The 13999-nt window shown below is 39.2% G+C and overlaps 1 protein-coding gene across 4 annotated transcripts in view; it reads left to right on the top strand.

Annotated features, from left to right (window-relative positions):
• PDE1C (phosphodiesterase 1C) overlaps nt 1-13999 on the top strand; it is a gene marked incomplete at its 3' end in the record, with an annotated part of 305371 nt that overhangs the window by 19392 nt on the left and 271980 nt on the right. For all 4 annotated transcript variants that reach the window (XM_080819137.1, XM_080819135.1, XM_080819136.1 and 1 more), the window contains one exon: nt 1711-1737. In XM_080819137.1, coding sequence (XP_080675263.1) covers nt 1711-1737 — 27 coding nt within the window. The remainder of the gene's footprint in view (nt 1-1710; nt 1738-13999) is intronic.

Raw genomic sequence — 13999 nt, 5'->3', positions numbered from 1 at the left:
ACTCAGTCACTGTGGGGACCCACACAAGAATCTGCCTTTGTGGAGTTGACATTCATGGGGGTTATCTCATTTATTTCTTACCATAATGTCTTGAGAGAGGTTCTCTGATTATTCCCACCTTATAGATGAAGAAACCGAGGCTCAGAGAGGTTAAGTAACTGGTCTCATACCATAGAGCTCAGTGCCAGAGCCAAGACTGGAACACATAGAGTTTGTTCTAAAGCCCAAGCTTTAACCCACTCTGTTACTTGACCTTTCTCTCTTTATATCTGATATAATCCAAACATAAATATCTTCATATATTTGCATAGTCTTATATGTATATATCTACATATGTGACTACATACATGTGTAAAATAATAGTAAAAATAGTAAATATAAAAACAGTGATCCGTTAATGCACTGCCCTGGGGTCATGGTTATCATTTGGGTGTTTCCTTTCAGATAAATATTTGGTACATTAGGTAAGATCACCCTGTACGTTTTATGTTGCATGCTGTTTCCTTCACTTAACACTCAGCACCACTGTGTATATGTCCATTTGAACAGAGGTGTAACAGATCATAATGATTCTGAATCTGAAAATCTGTGCCCTTTTTAAAAAACGTGTGACATATAGCTCTATGAGCAAATTAGTGGGTTGGCTTCCTGGGTGCAGTGACTGTAATGGGAATGCAGGTGTGGAACTAAGGACAACTGGGAAGCATTGTACTTCCTGGAGATACTTCCAGAAGGATGCATTTTCCACTTCTAGCACTTTTCTTTCCTTGAATCCCTTCCAGTAAAGGGCCTGTTCAAACTCCTTTGAGAGACTTCAGAGCCTGCAAAAAAGGACACAAATCTGAAAACCATTGAGATATTGGTGATATTGGGATAATGAACTTGGTGGCCACTTTCCCCTTGAGGGCCACTATGACCTGGGTGGAATAGCCAGGGCCGATGTTCTCGCTGCTTGATGGATTAAGAAGCCCTATGCCCAGTAGATTTGCCCAAGGCTGAATAGCAGTAGACTAGAATTCCAGCCACGTCTGCTCCTGGGGAAGCTTCTTCTAGGAACTGACCCAGAGCCGCTGAGCCATTAGCAAGTTCCTACTGCTGCTCTCACCACTCTTTCTTCTAGACTTTCTCATTGTCCCTTTCCTCCCTTCTTTCTTATCTGAAGAACGTATGTCTGATCTTAAGGCTTAGGTACATGATTACTCATTTTCATTGTAAAAGACACATCCTTAAAGGGACTTCAGTACTATATAGTGGAGATAATAGTAATAATAGTGACAGTACAAATCACTAATGGTTATTGGCCATTTTATATGTGCCAGACAAAAGAAAGGCTGTATAGGATCCTGCCCAGTTACTTCTCACTAAACCCATGAACCTAATAAATGGAGGGCCTGAGATTTGAAACCTTTAAAACCTGACTTCAACCAGATTCTAGAGTGCTCTCCAAGGGGAAGAATGAACATAGGAAGGCAGAGCCGCTGAGCTCTTGGAATGCTATTTTTAAGTGTTAAGACTGGTCATAGGCATCTGACCACAGTGTCATATAGTAATCCAAAACTTTTAGTTGGGCTTTGAAACCCATAAGCCTCACAGAAAGAACCTCCCACAAAGTTCTCCCCTTCGTGCCTGTCCCTGCTGAAGTTATCTTTTCTAATTCACTGCCTGCCACAAATTCTTTTCTGATGTGTGTTTATGCTTCTTTTCCTACAGGAGGAAATATAAGAAAACATCCCAGAGGTAAGAGTGTCTTTCTGAGAAAGGGGAGCTCGTTGCTTTAGTCATTTGTGGCACAACTCTTCCGAAGCCTGGCTTATGGTGGACGTTCAGTGTAAACAACAGTCTCTTGGTTCTCAGCGAGGTGCCTGCTTCATCTTTGGATCACTACTGCTGCTGTATTAAACATTGGTTGTAGACATTTAGTGTGGCACCGTGAGTGTTTATCTTCCCGTGAGAGTGGATATGGTGGATGAAAAGGCCTATTAACTATAGATCTGCCTATAGGCAGTGATTTTACTAAAATCTTGACCAGAGAGGGCCTGGGCTGGGAGGTGCTGAAGCTTTATGGATGGGAGCACAAAAGTATCTTTAAGTATTTGAATTCTCCTTTGCCTGCAATTCCTATTTGCCTCATTTTCTGACAAAATGCTGTTGAGCTCAAAGCATAGGTACAAATTCCTTTAAGGGCACTAATGGTCTTCTTTTTAAACCATGGAAAAGGTAATTTAAAGTAAAATATCATCTTTTATCATCCAACATTACTTCATTTTATTGAGAAGAGTTGGGAAAGCACATTCCAAAGAAATAGAGTTGCTCAGATCTTTTGTTTGCCAAGCATTAGAAGCCCAGAGTTCAGACTAAAAGGCTAGTGTCTGCTTTTCATTGATTGTATTTGATTTTGGTATTATGACATTAAACAGATTATATTCAGATTAAAAAAAAAAACTCCACCAATGCAATTAAAATCTGCCAGTCGGTTTCAGCAATGGTACTTTCAGTCACATGACCATTTTAATCTTACCTTTTCTCTTGAGCCACATCTCAAGGCAGAGAGTCCTGTCCTGTGGTTTCCATAAAGTCAATAATCCACAGTAGTGGTGTTACTGTTTGATATGCAGTGTAGAGGTGCATGCATCGTTGAGAGAAGATGAATACAACCTTAGGGTTTCCTAGCAGTTGCTAGACTTTTCTAAATATAGTGAGCTTACACAGATGGCTAAATAATTCTGTCTTGTTCAGGTTCATTGGGTTCAGGGTAGTAATTGCATGTGAACCACTGAACAGAATGTAAATTAATCACTCAGATTAGAGGGCGTAATAGTCATCAGTAGTAAAAGGTAATTTATCATTTTTACATGTAGTTAACCTGGGGTATGAAATATTTCAAAGTTGCTTCAGTTTTATTTAAAAAGAGATAAATAGACAAGTTAGAGGAGTTTTACAAGAGAGCCACTCAAACCTGTCAAGTTTCAAATTACTATGTCGATTATTTTTGAAAGCATATTTTTGCATATCTTACATGAATGCTGCCGCATTTTTTATTATGTCGATATAATAAAAAAATAGACTGTCTTGTTCCAGCTTCACTGAACTCATGTAAAGTGCAAATTAATAGAGGGTTGGTTTGGGCTCTTCTATTTTAAATCACATACATATTTCCTATGAAACTGATACATGTCTGCTTATCTCTCAGTGATTACAAACCATCTCTAAACTTCTCGCTTGAATCGGCCGTTTTATTCTGCTGACAGTGATATGGGTCGGGAATTTAGGAAGGACTTGGCGGAGTGGTTTGAACCTGATGCAGCTGGAGTGGGCGGCAGCTCCTGGAGATGGAGGGTCCACTTCCAAGATTGCTTCTTCATGCATGTGTGCAGAGACTTGGTGCTCTTTGTTTTCTTTCTCTCTTTGCACGTGGCTTTCATCCTCCAGCATGGAGCTTGGGCTTTCTCAGTGCATGGTGGTGTCAGGGTGGTTGCACTTTTTGCTGCCTTCGTAGGCCCTATGTGTTCCAACAGACAGGAAGTGGAAGATGCTGGTCTCTTCATTACAGCTTCGGCGCAGAAACTGGGGCAGTGTCACTTCTGCTGTATTTTACTGGTGAAGGTATTACAGAACCCGCTCAGATTCAAGAGAAGGGGACATAGATTATAGCTCTTTTTTTTTTTTTAAATTTTATTTATTTGACAGAGATCACAAGTAGGCAGAGAGGCAGGCAGAGAGAGAGGAGGAAGCAGGCTCCCTGCTGAGCAGAGAGCCCGATGCGGGGCTCGATCCCAGGACTGTGGGATCATGACCTGAGCTGAAGGCAGAGGCTTTAACCCACTGAGCCACCCAGGCGCCCCAGATTATAGCTCTTGATGGAAGGGGGTGGTTAAAGAAGTTGAGACCGTCTTCATTTACCAAATCTGTAGCCTTTTTCAGAATGATCTTGCTTGAGAACTTTTCTAGGGATCTGTAAATTTGGATGAAGTAGATACTTCATTTGATGAATGGTAGACACTTTTAAAGATGTCTTGATATCTCTGTCAGATGCTGGTCTGTTTGAATATACCCTTGTCTATTTGGTGATTCATTTGGACTGAGGGGAGCTGTGATTCCTTTTTCGTGTTAGGGGCAAACATACTAGTGTAAACTCAATGGGCTATTTGAATGCTAAGTGTCGTTATTTGACTTCAGTTAATAATTAGTCAGATCAAGCCGGTGGCTTCATGTAGGGAAACTAAATGTTATATTAAAAAGCTTTAGATCTCATAGGTTTGCTTTGGACATTAGGAGAAAAAGAGTCCAGGATACAAAAATAATCTGCCTTTGTTTAAACTTCTTGTGCTGGGCTTCATTTCATTTCACTTCTATATTTATTCACCTTTCAAAGCCGTGTTAAAGAAAAAACAAATCCTCCGGCTTTCAAAGTCATCATCATCCTACTATATAGCTCAACTGAGATAGGCATCGTACTTTAAATATTTTATCAAGTACTAGGCAGATTTCAGCAGCCCAAGAGTATGTCATGATAGTGATTCTTCTGAATATCACTGTTAATATTAAGGGAAATGTACTCATTTCCTCCAAGACCAGAATTTCAACCAAAAGAATGATGCTATAAAAACCCTTTACTGGGTTAGCAAGGGCACCAGTAAGTAGAAGATAAGATTCTCCCTGCACAGAAGCCTTTATTGGATTAGGCTTTACATCAGCACAATTAAGGGGAGCCATCCTTTTGCCTTGTGATTGAGTCTTGTCCATGAGGGCCAGTCATTCCAAGAGATTTGTTGAAGTGGTGACATGGTAATTTGACAGCTAGAAAGGATTACCCAGGAGAACTGCTTCCCCCTAAAGTTCTCATCAGGTTGTTTTTAAATAGCAGCAACTTCAAGTTATCAGGCCTGGCTCTGAGAAGTTTATATCTTTGAGAAAGAATGCCAGATCATGTACAAAATAATCACAAATACCTAGAAATAATCTAATACTTCTGGGCTGCCACTAAAGAAAGGATTTGCTATCAGAGATGGTGTTGTAAGCTGAATCTATGTTAGAAGTGTTTCCAGCACACCCACACACATACGCACACTCACACCTCTATTTTAGTGTGCTTAGAAATGCTGTGGTTGGTCAGCATAATCAGAGGCAGAGGTACAAATAATGACTTATCTACAAACCTCAAGGACCTCTGCAGACACATGTGCAGTTTTCATGTCTGGACTATGGAAATACTTAGGTCAGAATGGTTAGGAGTTAGAGTTTTAAGCCACATCAGATAGTGAAAACTTCATTAGAATAAAGGTTTTTGATTTATCAGGTATAAATTCTAGGTTGGTGGGTGGGTTTGTTGGTTGGTTGGTTGATTGTGAAAACTTAGTTTAGATAGTGTAAGAAGTTCTGGTTCTGACTATATCTGATTTACTCATTTTATAAATCTAGACATTTCTGTGATGAGATAACTTTATGATAATCTAATTAGATTGATAGTCACATATATATAAGTTTTGACTCCCTCAAAATTTAACTACTAATAGCTTATACTGTTGACTGCAAACCTTACCAATAATATAGTCAACCAACACATACTTTGTATGTTATATATATTATATGCTGTATACTTAACTTAAACTGAGAGAAAAGAAAATGTTATTGAGAGAGTTATAAGGAAGGAAAAACACATTTATAGTACTGTATTTAACTAAAAAAAAAGATCTGTGTGTAAGTGGACATGTGCAATTCAAACTTGTGTTGTTCAAGGGTCATCTGTACAAGAAATTGCCTGTGAATTGCGAAGAGAGAGGTACATGGTTTTGTAGTTAAGACATATGTGAAAAGCAAAATAGAATGTGGTACACGCTATACTAGATCTGAGTATTGAAGGTCATTGGGAACAATTGGGTCGTTTGGGAAGGTATTTACATTATTGTATACTCTTCTCTCACTAGACCACAAAGAGGACTATAGTGTTGCTTCTTATTCACGGTGCTTGGAAGTATGGGCATATTAAAATCTAATAGGATAGCTGAGAATTGTTTCTCACTGTTTTCTCCATGCTTTCATTTATCTTAAAGCTATATGTTTTTCTGGTTCTTTAGGCTTTCTCTCAAAGGGGCAAACGTCTCAAAAACATTCTGGACATTAGGAGGAAGACAGCCCAGGATAAAAACATGTGGAGATAATCGGTTAAGTGGATATCGCACATGTAGATAACAGAGTGGCCTCTATCTGTTGACAGCCAAAATAAGGAGTTATTTTTTCCTCCAAGTGTCTAATGCCATCTTTCACTTGGATTTTTATGTGACTTAGTAATCACATTTGATGAGGCCAATAATTGATTAAATCCAGCAAATGATTCCCTTAGTCAGGTCTGCCTGTGCTGTCACGAATCAGCATGCTTAATGAGTCATCAGCAGAACCACCACCTTTGCTGTTAAGAATAGATTGTCGTGTGTGTGTGGGGGGGTGGGGTGGCAGAGGGGGTGGGAAGACCAGTGGATCTTACCCTCTGGGAAGGCTGCCTTCTAAGCAATTGTATCCTTGTATGAGCAAGTGCATCTTCTGCTGAGCTGTGCCCCTTTCTCATTCTGGGACATAGTAAGACTCATTGGGGAATTCTGAAGCTCTTTCAGCATCACAGACATAATATCAGTGGACTGTTGTCTCTTTTGCTGTGAAAAATGACAGTCAGTTGAAGGGAATATAGGATAAAGCAAGGCACATAGTTTTGCATACTTATGAGTGACCAATTTTGCATACTACTACTTACTTAGTAGTGTTGATATTTAGAGCCTGAGTATTAGTAGTAAAATCAGACAAGGGAAACTTCTAAGCAGTAAAGTCCTTTGAAAAATATTTTCCTGTATTTGTGATGACTATTAAATTCTCAGAGTAGTAAGGACATGTGCATCAGCTGTGAGAATATGTCCAATTTACATTCCAAGATTGCCAGCTGAGTCGAATTGACTTTCCAGTGAAGCTACACCAGACAGAGCAGCAAAGTGGTTTGGTTAGAGCACAGATCACAGATGGACACTGAGACTTATCCACAAAGGAGAATACCCAATGCAGTTAACATGGAAAATGGCCTACAGGTACTGAAATTTCAGGTGAAACACAACCCGGGGAGAAAGGGAGGGTGATGGAAGGTCTATATAGATAGTTTGGTCAGAGGTCAGGGTCACCCTCCTACTATATCAGCAGGAACCTGGGGAGCATAGGTGCAGGGATCTCGAGCCAGAGACGTGGTGTAGGTGTAGCAGGAGTTAGGAACTAGGTGTAGGGAGAGAGGGCGCTGAGATACAGTAAGTAGCTCAGACACTGAGTCTGAGTAGTGTATCTAGATACTAGTAGCAGTAATGACTTTGTCGTTAAGCTGCTGTTTTCTGAGCCAAGAGGATCATCTAGGCACAATTCAGTCTTTATTTCTCTTCCATCTTCGTTGTCTGATAATTACTACCATTCTCCCACTTTCCCAGGATTAACACTTTTGAGTCACTTCGTATGAGCTTCTGTTGTGGTATTTCTCCAACTTTAACTTTTGGTTCTTCTCTTTCCCCCATGTTAAACAGGTCTCTGACAGGTATTTATCGGCTTTTCCTTCTCACTATTTTCATTCTCATGATCTTGCTCCCATCTCATTACTCATCTCTTAAAGAGTATTGAATGACTTTTCCGAACCACTCTCTTTACTCTGGTTTCTTCATTTCATTCCACATACCCATGTCTGATTAATCTTTCCACAGTGTCTCTGATGTGCTGTTTAAACAGCAACAGCACGCCTCCATTAGCTTTCTTTTGACTAATAAAAGCTGTCTTCTTGTTTAGGATTTTAAGGGTTTCTGCAACTGCATCTGCCTCACTTTCCTGCTTTGTCTCTGTTACTCTCTTCTGTTCATTCCAAGTTCCAGTCAAGCTGAACTCCTTCCTGACTGCCATCTTTGCCTTGCGTTTTCTGTCATCCTTTCTTCATTCATAACTTTCTACTATTTTAAATGTTCTCATTTCTACCTGCTGAAAGCCTGTGTTTTCTTGGAGATCCAATTCAAAAGTCATTTCTTTCCATGGAGCTTCTTAGATCTTTCCACCTAAAAGAGATCTTGCTTTTCCAGTTGTTGCTGGTCGAATTCTGTATGCAAGAAATAGCTGGGTGCGGGTCATTCTTCGTGGCACTAGTGTGATTTTTTTTGAGAAGGGAATATGCTCCCCAAAAGCATGGTGCGTTGGACATGATTGGTATTTGTTAAGTGTGGGTTGGCTTTATGAGTGAATCAGATTGGTATCCTCCATATATTTTTACCTTGGGTCAGAACTAAAGTCAGAATTACCAAGTGGACTTGTGGGTAAATAACCTCAGATTTTTTTTAAATTTTTTAATTTATTTTTATTTTTATTTATTTTATTTTTTTAAAATAACTTCAGATTGATGAATGACTCATACTTCTAAGTGGCTTTGCAGATCACCATATATTCCCACATCCAGACTCTCATTTAATCCTCACACTGGCCAGAGTGGAGTCCTCTGAGGTCAGCAAGCCAGATGGCATGCATGGTCAAGAACCAGAAAGTGTTTAATTGCTTGGATCATCGACTCTGCTTTTCTCTTCCATCAATGTGGAACTTCACCTTTGGGTGGAAACTGTTTTTGCTCTATTACCAATGCTTCAATCTTTATCTTTCCTCCATTTAAACCATTAATTCTAGAGATGTTTAGTGCCATGACAAATGTATTTGTTTACAGTGCATTATTCTAAATATTTGATAACTGTGGTGTGCATCTTTTGGCTGTTCTGTGGTATTTTGCCAAAATGGTTTTGAGAATCATTTTCTTAGGTTGTCTAATAAGGTGAAAAAACAATGAATACTGTTACGCTGAAAATAAATAAAAAATTTAATAAAAAAAAAAAAGATGTAAGTATGACTTTAAGACTTCAGTAGCACTCATGCTGGACATACTGCCTCAGAAGTTAAACCCGGACTTTTAAATTTAAAAGTGCCTGGATAGGCAAGTCTCTAATCACTCCTAATCATGGTGGCCTTCAATTCTAAAGAAGCAGAATTGACTTGATTGATTCAGTCATTGGTGAAGGCTTCCAAATTGGGGCCAAGTCCAACACCCAACAGCAGCAGCCTAAGAGGCAGATTTTGAAGTCTCTAGAGACACTGGATCCAATAGTGTAGATCAGAGCTTCTTAAGCTTGACCTTATCGATACTTCCATTGTGAGGATAGCCTGTGCATCAGAGAATGTTTACTAATATCTCTGGCCTCTGCTCACTAAAGGCCAGTAACAATCCCTCATCCCCTAGTTGTGATGACCAAAAAAGTCTCCTGGAGGGCAAAATCACCTCTGACTGAGAACCACTGGTATAGATGAAAAATTAAGAATCAGATTTTGATTTTGCTGATAGTTTAGCTTTGCCAAATTACTCTACTCCTCTGTGGTCTCAGTATCCTCATCTGTGAAGAGATTGAGGTTGAATATGAGGATTTTTCTGGTTCCTTTTGGCTCAAAAATGACTATTCTGTGATTCTAAATACTGAGGTCCTTCAAGAAGAAAGCCTAGACCATGAAACAACATTTGCCATGATGGCAAGAACTCTAGGACTTAAAATGAATCATGGGAGAGGAGCAGCATTGCAGGTGAGCATGGAGGTCACTGAGCAGGTAACATAGACAGGCCCCATAGTGATGGTTCTCTGGCCACCAACCAGATCACTCTTGATTTAGCTATTTCTGATTTCACCTAAATAATGTGAACTAATCATGAGAAAAACATTAAAAGAAAAATTGCCAAAACACGGTCTTTTCCAAAAACATAGATATGTCTAAAGGGTACTCCATTGGTTAAATTTATTGTGTATCTACTCTGTACCAGGTTCTTCAAATGCATTATCTTATTTAATCTTAACAATTATCCTGTTTTATGGATGAGGAACTCAGGGAAAATAGGTAACCTGACTGAGGTCACAAAGCAGAGAAGTGATTGGGTTAGGGTTTAAAGGCAGGACTTTGAGATCTATTCAAGTAGTTTCACAATTTTTTACAGCTCTGGAACTCTCTCACTCCCACCCCCAACCTCCCGAAGAAAGCAGCTTGAAGATGAATAAAATCAAAGGGTCAGAAAGAAATGTACTTTTGGAGTTCATTTCCCCACTTCACCTATTGTTCTTTTTATCATTAGGACATTTTACGTTTGAAAGTTTTCATATTTGCGTTCAGCTCTCAGGAAAGTTGAAGCTCTCACGAAAGTTTAATGAAATCTTTAAGAAGCTTTCAGGAAAATTTAATGAAATCTTAAGTACAAAAAACGAAAAACGACCCAACAAGCTATATTTAAATGGTGTGACTGAAGGCAGGGAAATTCACCTCTACCACCAGGTTCTTTTTTCAAAATCATTTATTTTAGTACAACAACTTAAAGTACTTTGAAGCAATAAAATCAGTCATACATGAGTATGTAACTTTTTACACATAAAAGGTAAACAACAAAAAGAAAATCAGAGAAAAGAAAACTTGTTCTGTATTTTTCTATCCTCTGATTTAATAAGATAATGCCTTTTCAAAGTTCATGAGGTCACTGACTGAATTTTTCCCTTTGTCTCTCCATGAGTGGACTCATGCTCAGCTCTGGGTTGTTTATTCCCATAACTTTGGGATGTCAGGGAGAGAGGACCTGAAGGAAACATTTTAAGCAAGCTGGAGGGAGTAGATTAAGCTGAGAAGATTTTTGGGAAGAGGCATATCTGTAGTCTTCGTTTATCCATGAAATCCAAGTCTTGGCATGAAACTTTTGTCATGTTTGGGGGTAGGTGCCCCTACTTACCTGAACCTGTTTCTTCTTTGCCAGTAATAGTTGGAAACAATAACACTTGCTTCCTAGAATTCTTGGGAGCTCAGAATGAAAAGGGATATATGAAACCTTTGGAAATCTTTGGCACGTGGCGCAACGTGGCACATGAGTAGTGCTCAATCACTTGAGAGCTTGGGAGATCCCTCACAGAGAAATCACAATTCCATGGCCACTTTGCAAAGAGCTTGCCCATTGACTGCACACTTCTCTAAGGAGGCAGGAAGTAGGAGGAAGATAGGCTCTGCTTTTTAGGCAGAGACTGTGTCTTATTTACTGATGGATGGGATCCGCGTTAACAGTGAGTGTTGAGTGTCTTTTGGGGCATGTGTTACAGAATAGAAAGAAGGTTGGGGTAGGTAGGGCAGGGGAGCAAGCCACACAAAGTCAATAACCATTGAAACATGGCCCTTAATTTGGGAAAAAGTGTGAAATGGCCCAGTCTGGTGTGGCATCATGGACAATCTTTCCACAGGAAGGATAGTTCATCTTCATATTTCACTTTTCAGTTTTGAGGGAAAATGTGTGTTCTTTAAACCAGGACAGAATGAATAACACTGTATTTTACTGGTTGATAACATGTATTCTAGAATCAGTATGCCTGGCTTCTCACCCCAGCTTTACTGTTTCCTATGTATGACCTTAATTGCTTAATTTCTCTAAGCTATTGGTTCTTAAATGGTAGTGATTTCCCTCTCAGAAGCTATTTGGCATGTCTGGAGGTATTTTTGGTTGTCACATCTGAGAGTGGGATATTCTACTGGCATCTAGCAGACAGAGGGCAAGGATGCTGTTAAGTATCCTACAGTGCGCAGAACATCTCCACCATAACAAAGAATTATCTGGTCCAAGATGGGAGTGGTAGCAAGGTTGAGAAACCTTGCTCTAACCCTTAACTTTCTTCATCTGTACAAAGGAAATAATAATAGTACTTACCTATAAGGCTGTTGTCAGGGTTAAATGAAATAAAGATTGAAAGCATTAAGTGCACTTTCTGGCTTTTTGTAAAGGTAAAGAGTATTTTAGTTATTATTATTAATGTTACTATTTTGACCTATGGGTCATTGTTTATGTAGCACATTTATGAATTCTGTTTCATAGTTTAAGTAGTTGACGTATAGGATTTTATAGTGTATTAGATGCATTTAAGTTTTATAAGGAAAAAAATAAAGTCCTTCAAATCATGCATTGGAAGAGATTTTGAAATTGTTTTGAAGAGATAATATTGTTTGGTTTATATAAATACAGTAGACTGAAATAAAGCAGAAATCATAAATTCTGTATGTTAGCCCTGAAAAAGCATAAAATCACAGATTTTAAAAGAAATATTTTGATATTGTTGCATATTGTTACATAGGAGGCAATAAAGCAAAACAAATTTACTAAGAAAATTTGCATTATCACATGCATTATCAGTAAATCAATGAAAACTGATAGCTACAAGGTAAGCCTCAATATAAATTGGAATGGATTCCTACTTTTACACCAGACCACAAAAATGTCCCTTGAGTTAAATACAAGTCCAGTAGCCAGTACAGTAGGTCTGAATACATAGCTCTACCTAGAATCACAGGCCACACTCCTTTCAGGTCTGGTGACAGGGCTCTGTCACCAGAGCTGGGACTGTCCTGGTTGTCTTGTCCCAATTGTCTTGTTTCCCTTTTGCATAAATACAAAGGGAGGACTTATGGGATGACTTTCCCTAACCTTTAAGATGTGTTTCATCATTTAGATCATAATCAGGAGTTTCTTAGAGTTACATGACAATTAGACTAAGAAAAGAGCCAATATGGACTGTGAGGTCCGTGATCATTCTCTGCCTGTATGCCAGATTGATAATTCCAAGTAATTTTGCTGTGATTTTGCAGTAATTTTACTAATTTTCATGTCCTGTGTTGTTAATAATAGTAACAGTAGAAATGTATTTACTAGTCACCACGGTTTACTCATGACCCATTATCAAGAAAAAAACATAGATGAGGCGCCTGGGTGGCTCAGTCAGTTAGGTGTCTGACTCCTGGTTTTAGCTCAGGTCATAATCTGCCACTCCCCACCCTCCATGCTCTCTCTCTCTTTCCCAAATAAATATATCTTAAAAAAATAGGAGAAGGAGAAAAAGAAAATGAACCCCTTTGGTAAGGCAAAGAATGCCTGTTTGATGGGTAAACAGAAGCCTCATTCCCTCAGGGCTCATAGTACTGCTCCAGGGTGGGAACGAATGTACTGCATAATAATAATATCAGTGATGGTGGTGATGATGGTGATGGTGATGGTGGCAGTGATGGTGTTGGTGGTGCCCCATGCATACAGCTATTTATTAAGACTGTGGCTTATGCTCATTAGATCCCACTAACTTCAGACTTAACCTGTTTGCTTTTTATCTGCTTTTTTCCCCCCTGCTGACTTCTCTGTATTGAGAGATGGGTTCCAGGAGCATGATTTGGGGATTTGACAGATAAGGTGCTGATGAAGCCATTGTGTAGCTTAAATAGCTTTCCATTTAGCATCATTATTTTGAATAGAAAGAAATTTCCCTTAAATGAGCCTCTTGTGTGGAAAAGGGTACTTTTGATCTTTAGATTGGTGGGGTGGATGATTCCCCCTCCTTGATATCCATGACTTCCGCCTTTGGTTCCTGTGGGGTACTCTAGGGGCATAATTATGCCAGAAGTTTATTAACCAGGCAACATAACATTGACACTCAGAACATGGCTTTTGGGGTCCAAGTGGCCTCAATGTAAATCTCATTTCCACCCCTCCTTAATTTTGTGATATTTCAGCTTGATAAGCATGCATATTCTCAAGGTGTAGGCTACTAATTGTTCCTAACTCTTAAGGTTGTTGATAAGGATTAAAGGAGACAATGTATGTATGGCATATGACCCGGTTCTAGGCATATAATAAGTGCTTAATAAATATTAGCTGTTAATATAATGCCCTCCCTCCCTATAAAAATTAATGGCTATTGAATGAGATTTTTCCTCATAATAAAGGATGAGACCTTGCTAACTCTCTGCAATATTTGGCCTCCCTCAAGGACTTATTCTGCTTGTACAGGAGATTAATTCTTCAGGATCTCATTAGTCAGAGGAGTAGCTGGACTGGTGCCAGCAAATTATGGACAGAGGTGGGAGAATCTGCCTTGTGCTTCAGGCCGAGTCATAAAGTTGTGAA

Source organism: Martes martes (assembly GCF_963455335.1).
Source record: "Martes martes genome assembly, chromosome: 11".
NCBI classification, from domain to species: domain Eukaryota; kingdom Metazoa; phylum Chordata; class Mammalia; order Carnivora; family Mustelidae; genus Martes; species Martes martes.
This window is presented reverse-complemented; position numbering and strand designations above follow the sequence as displayed.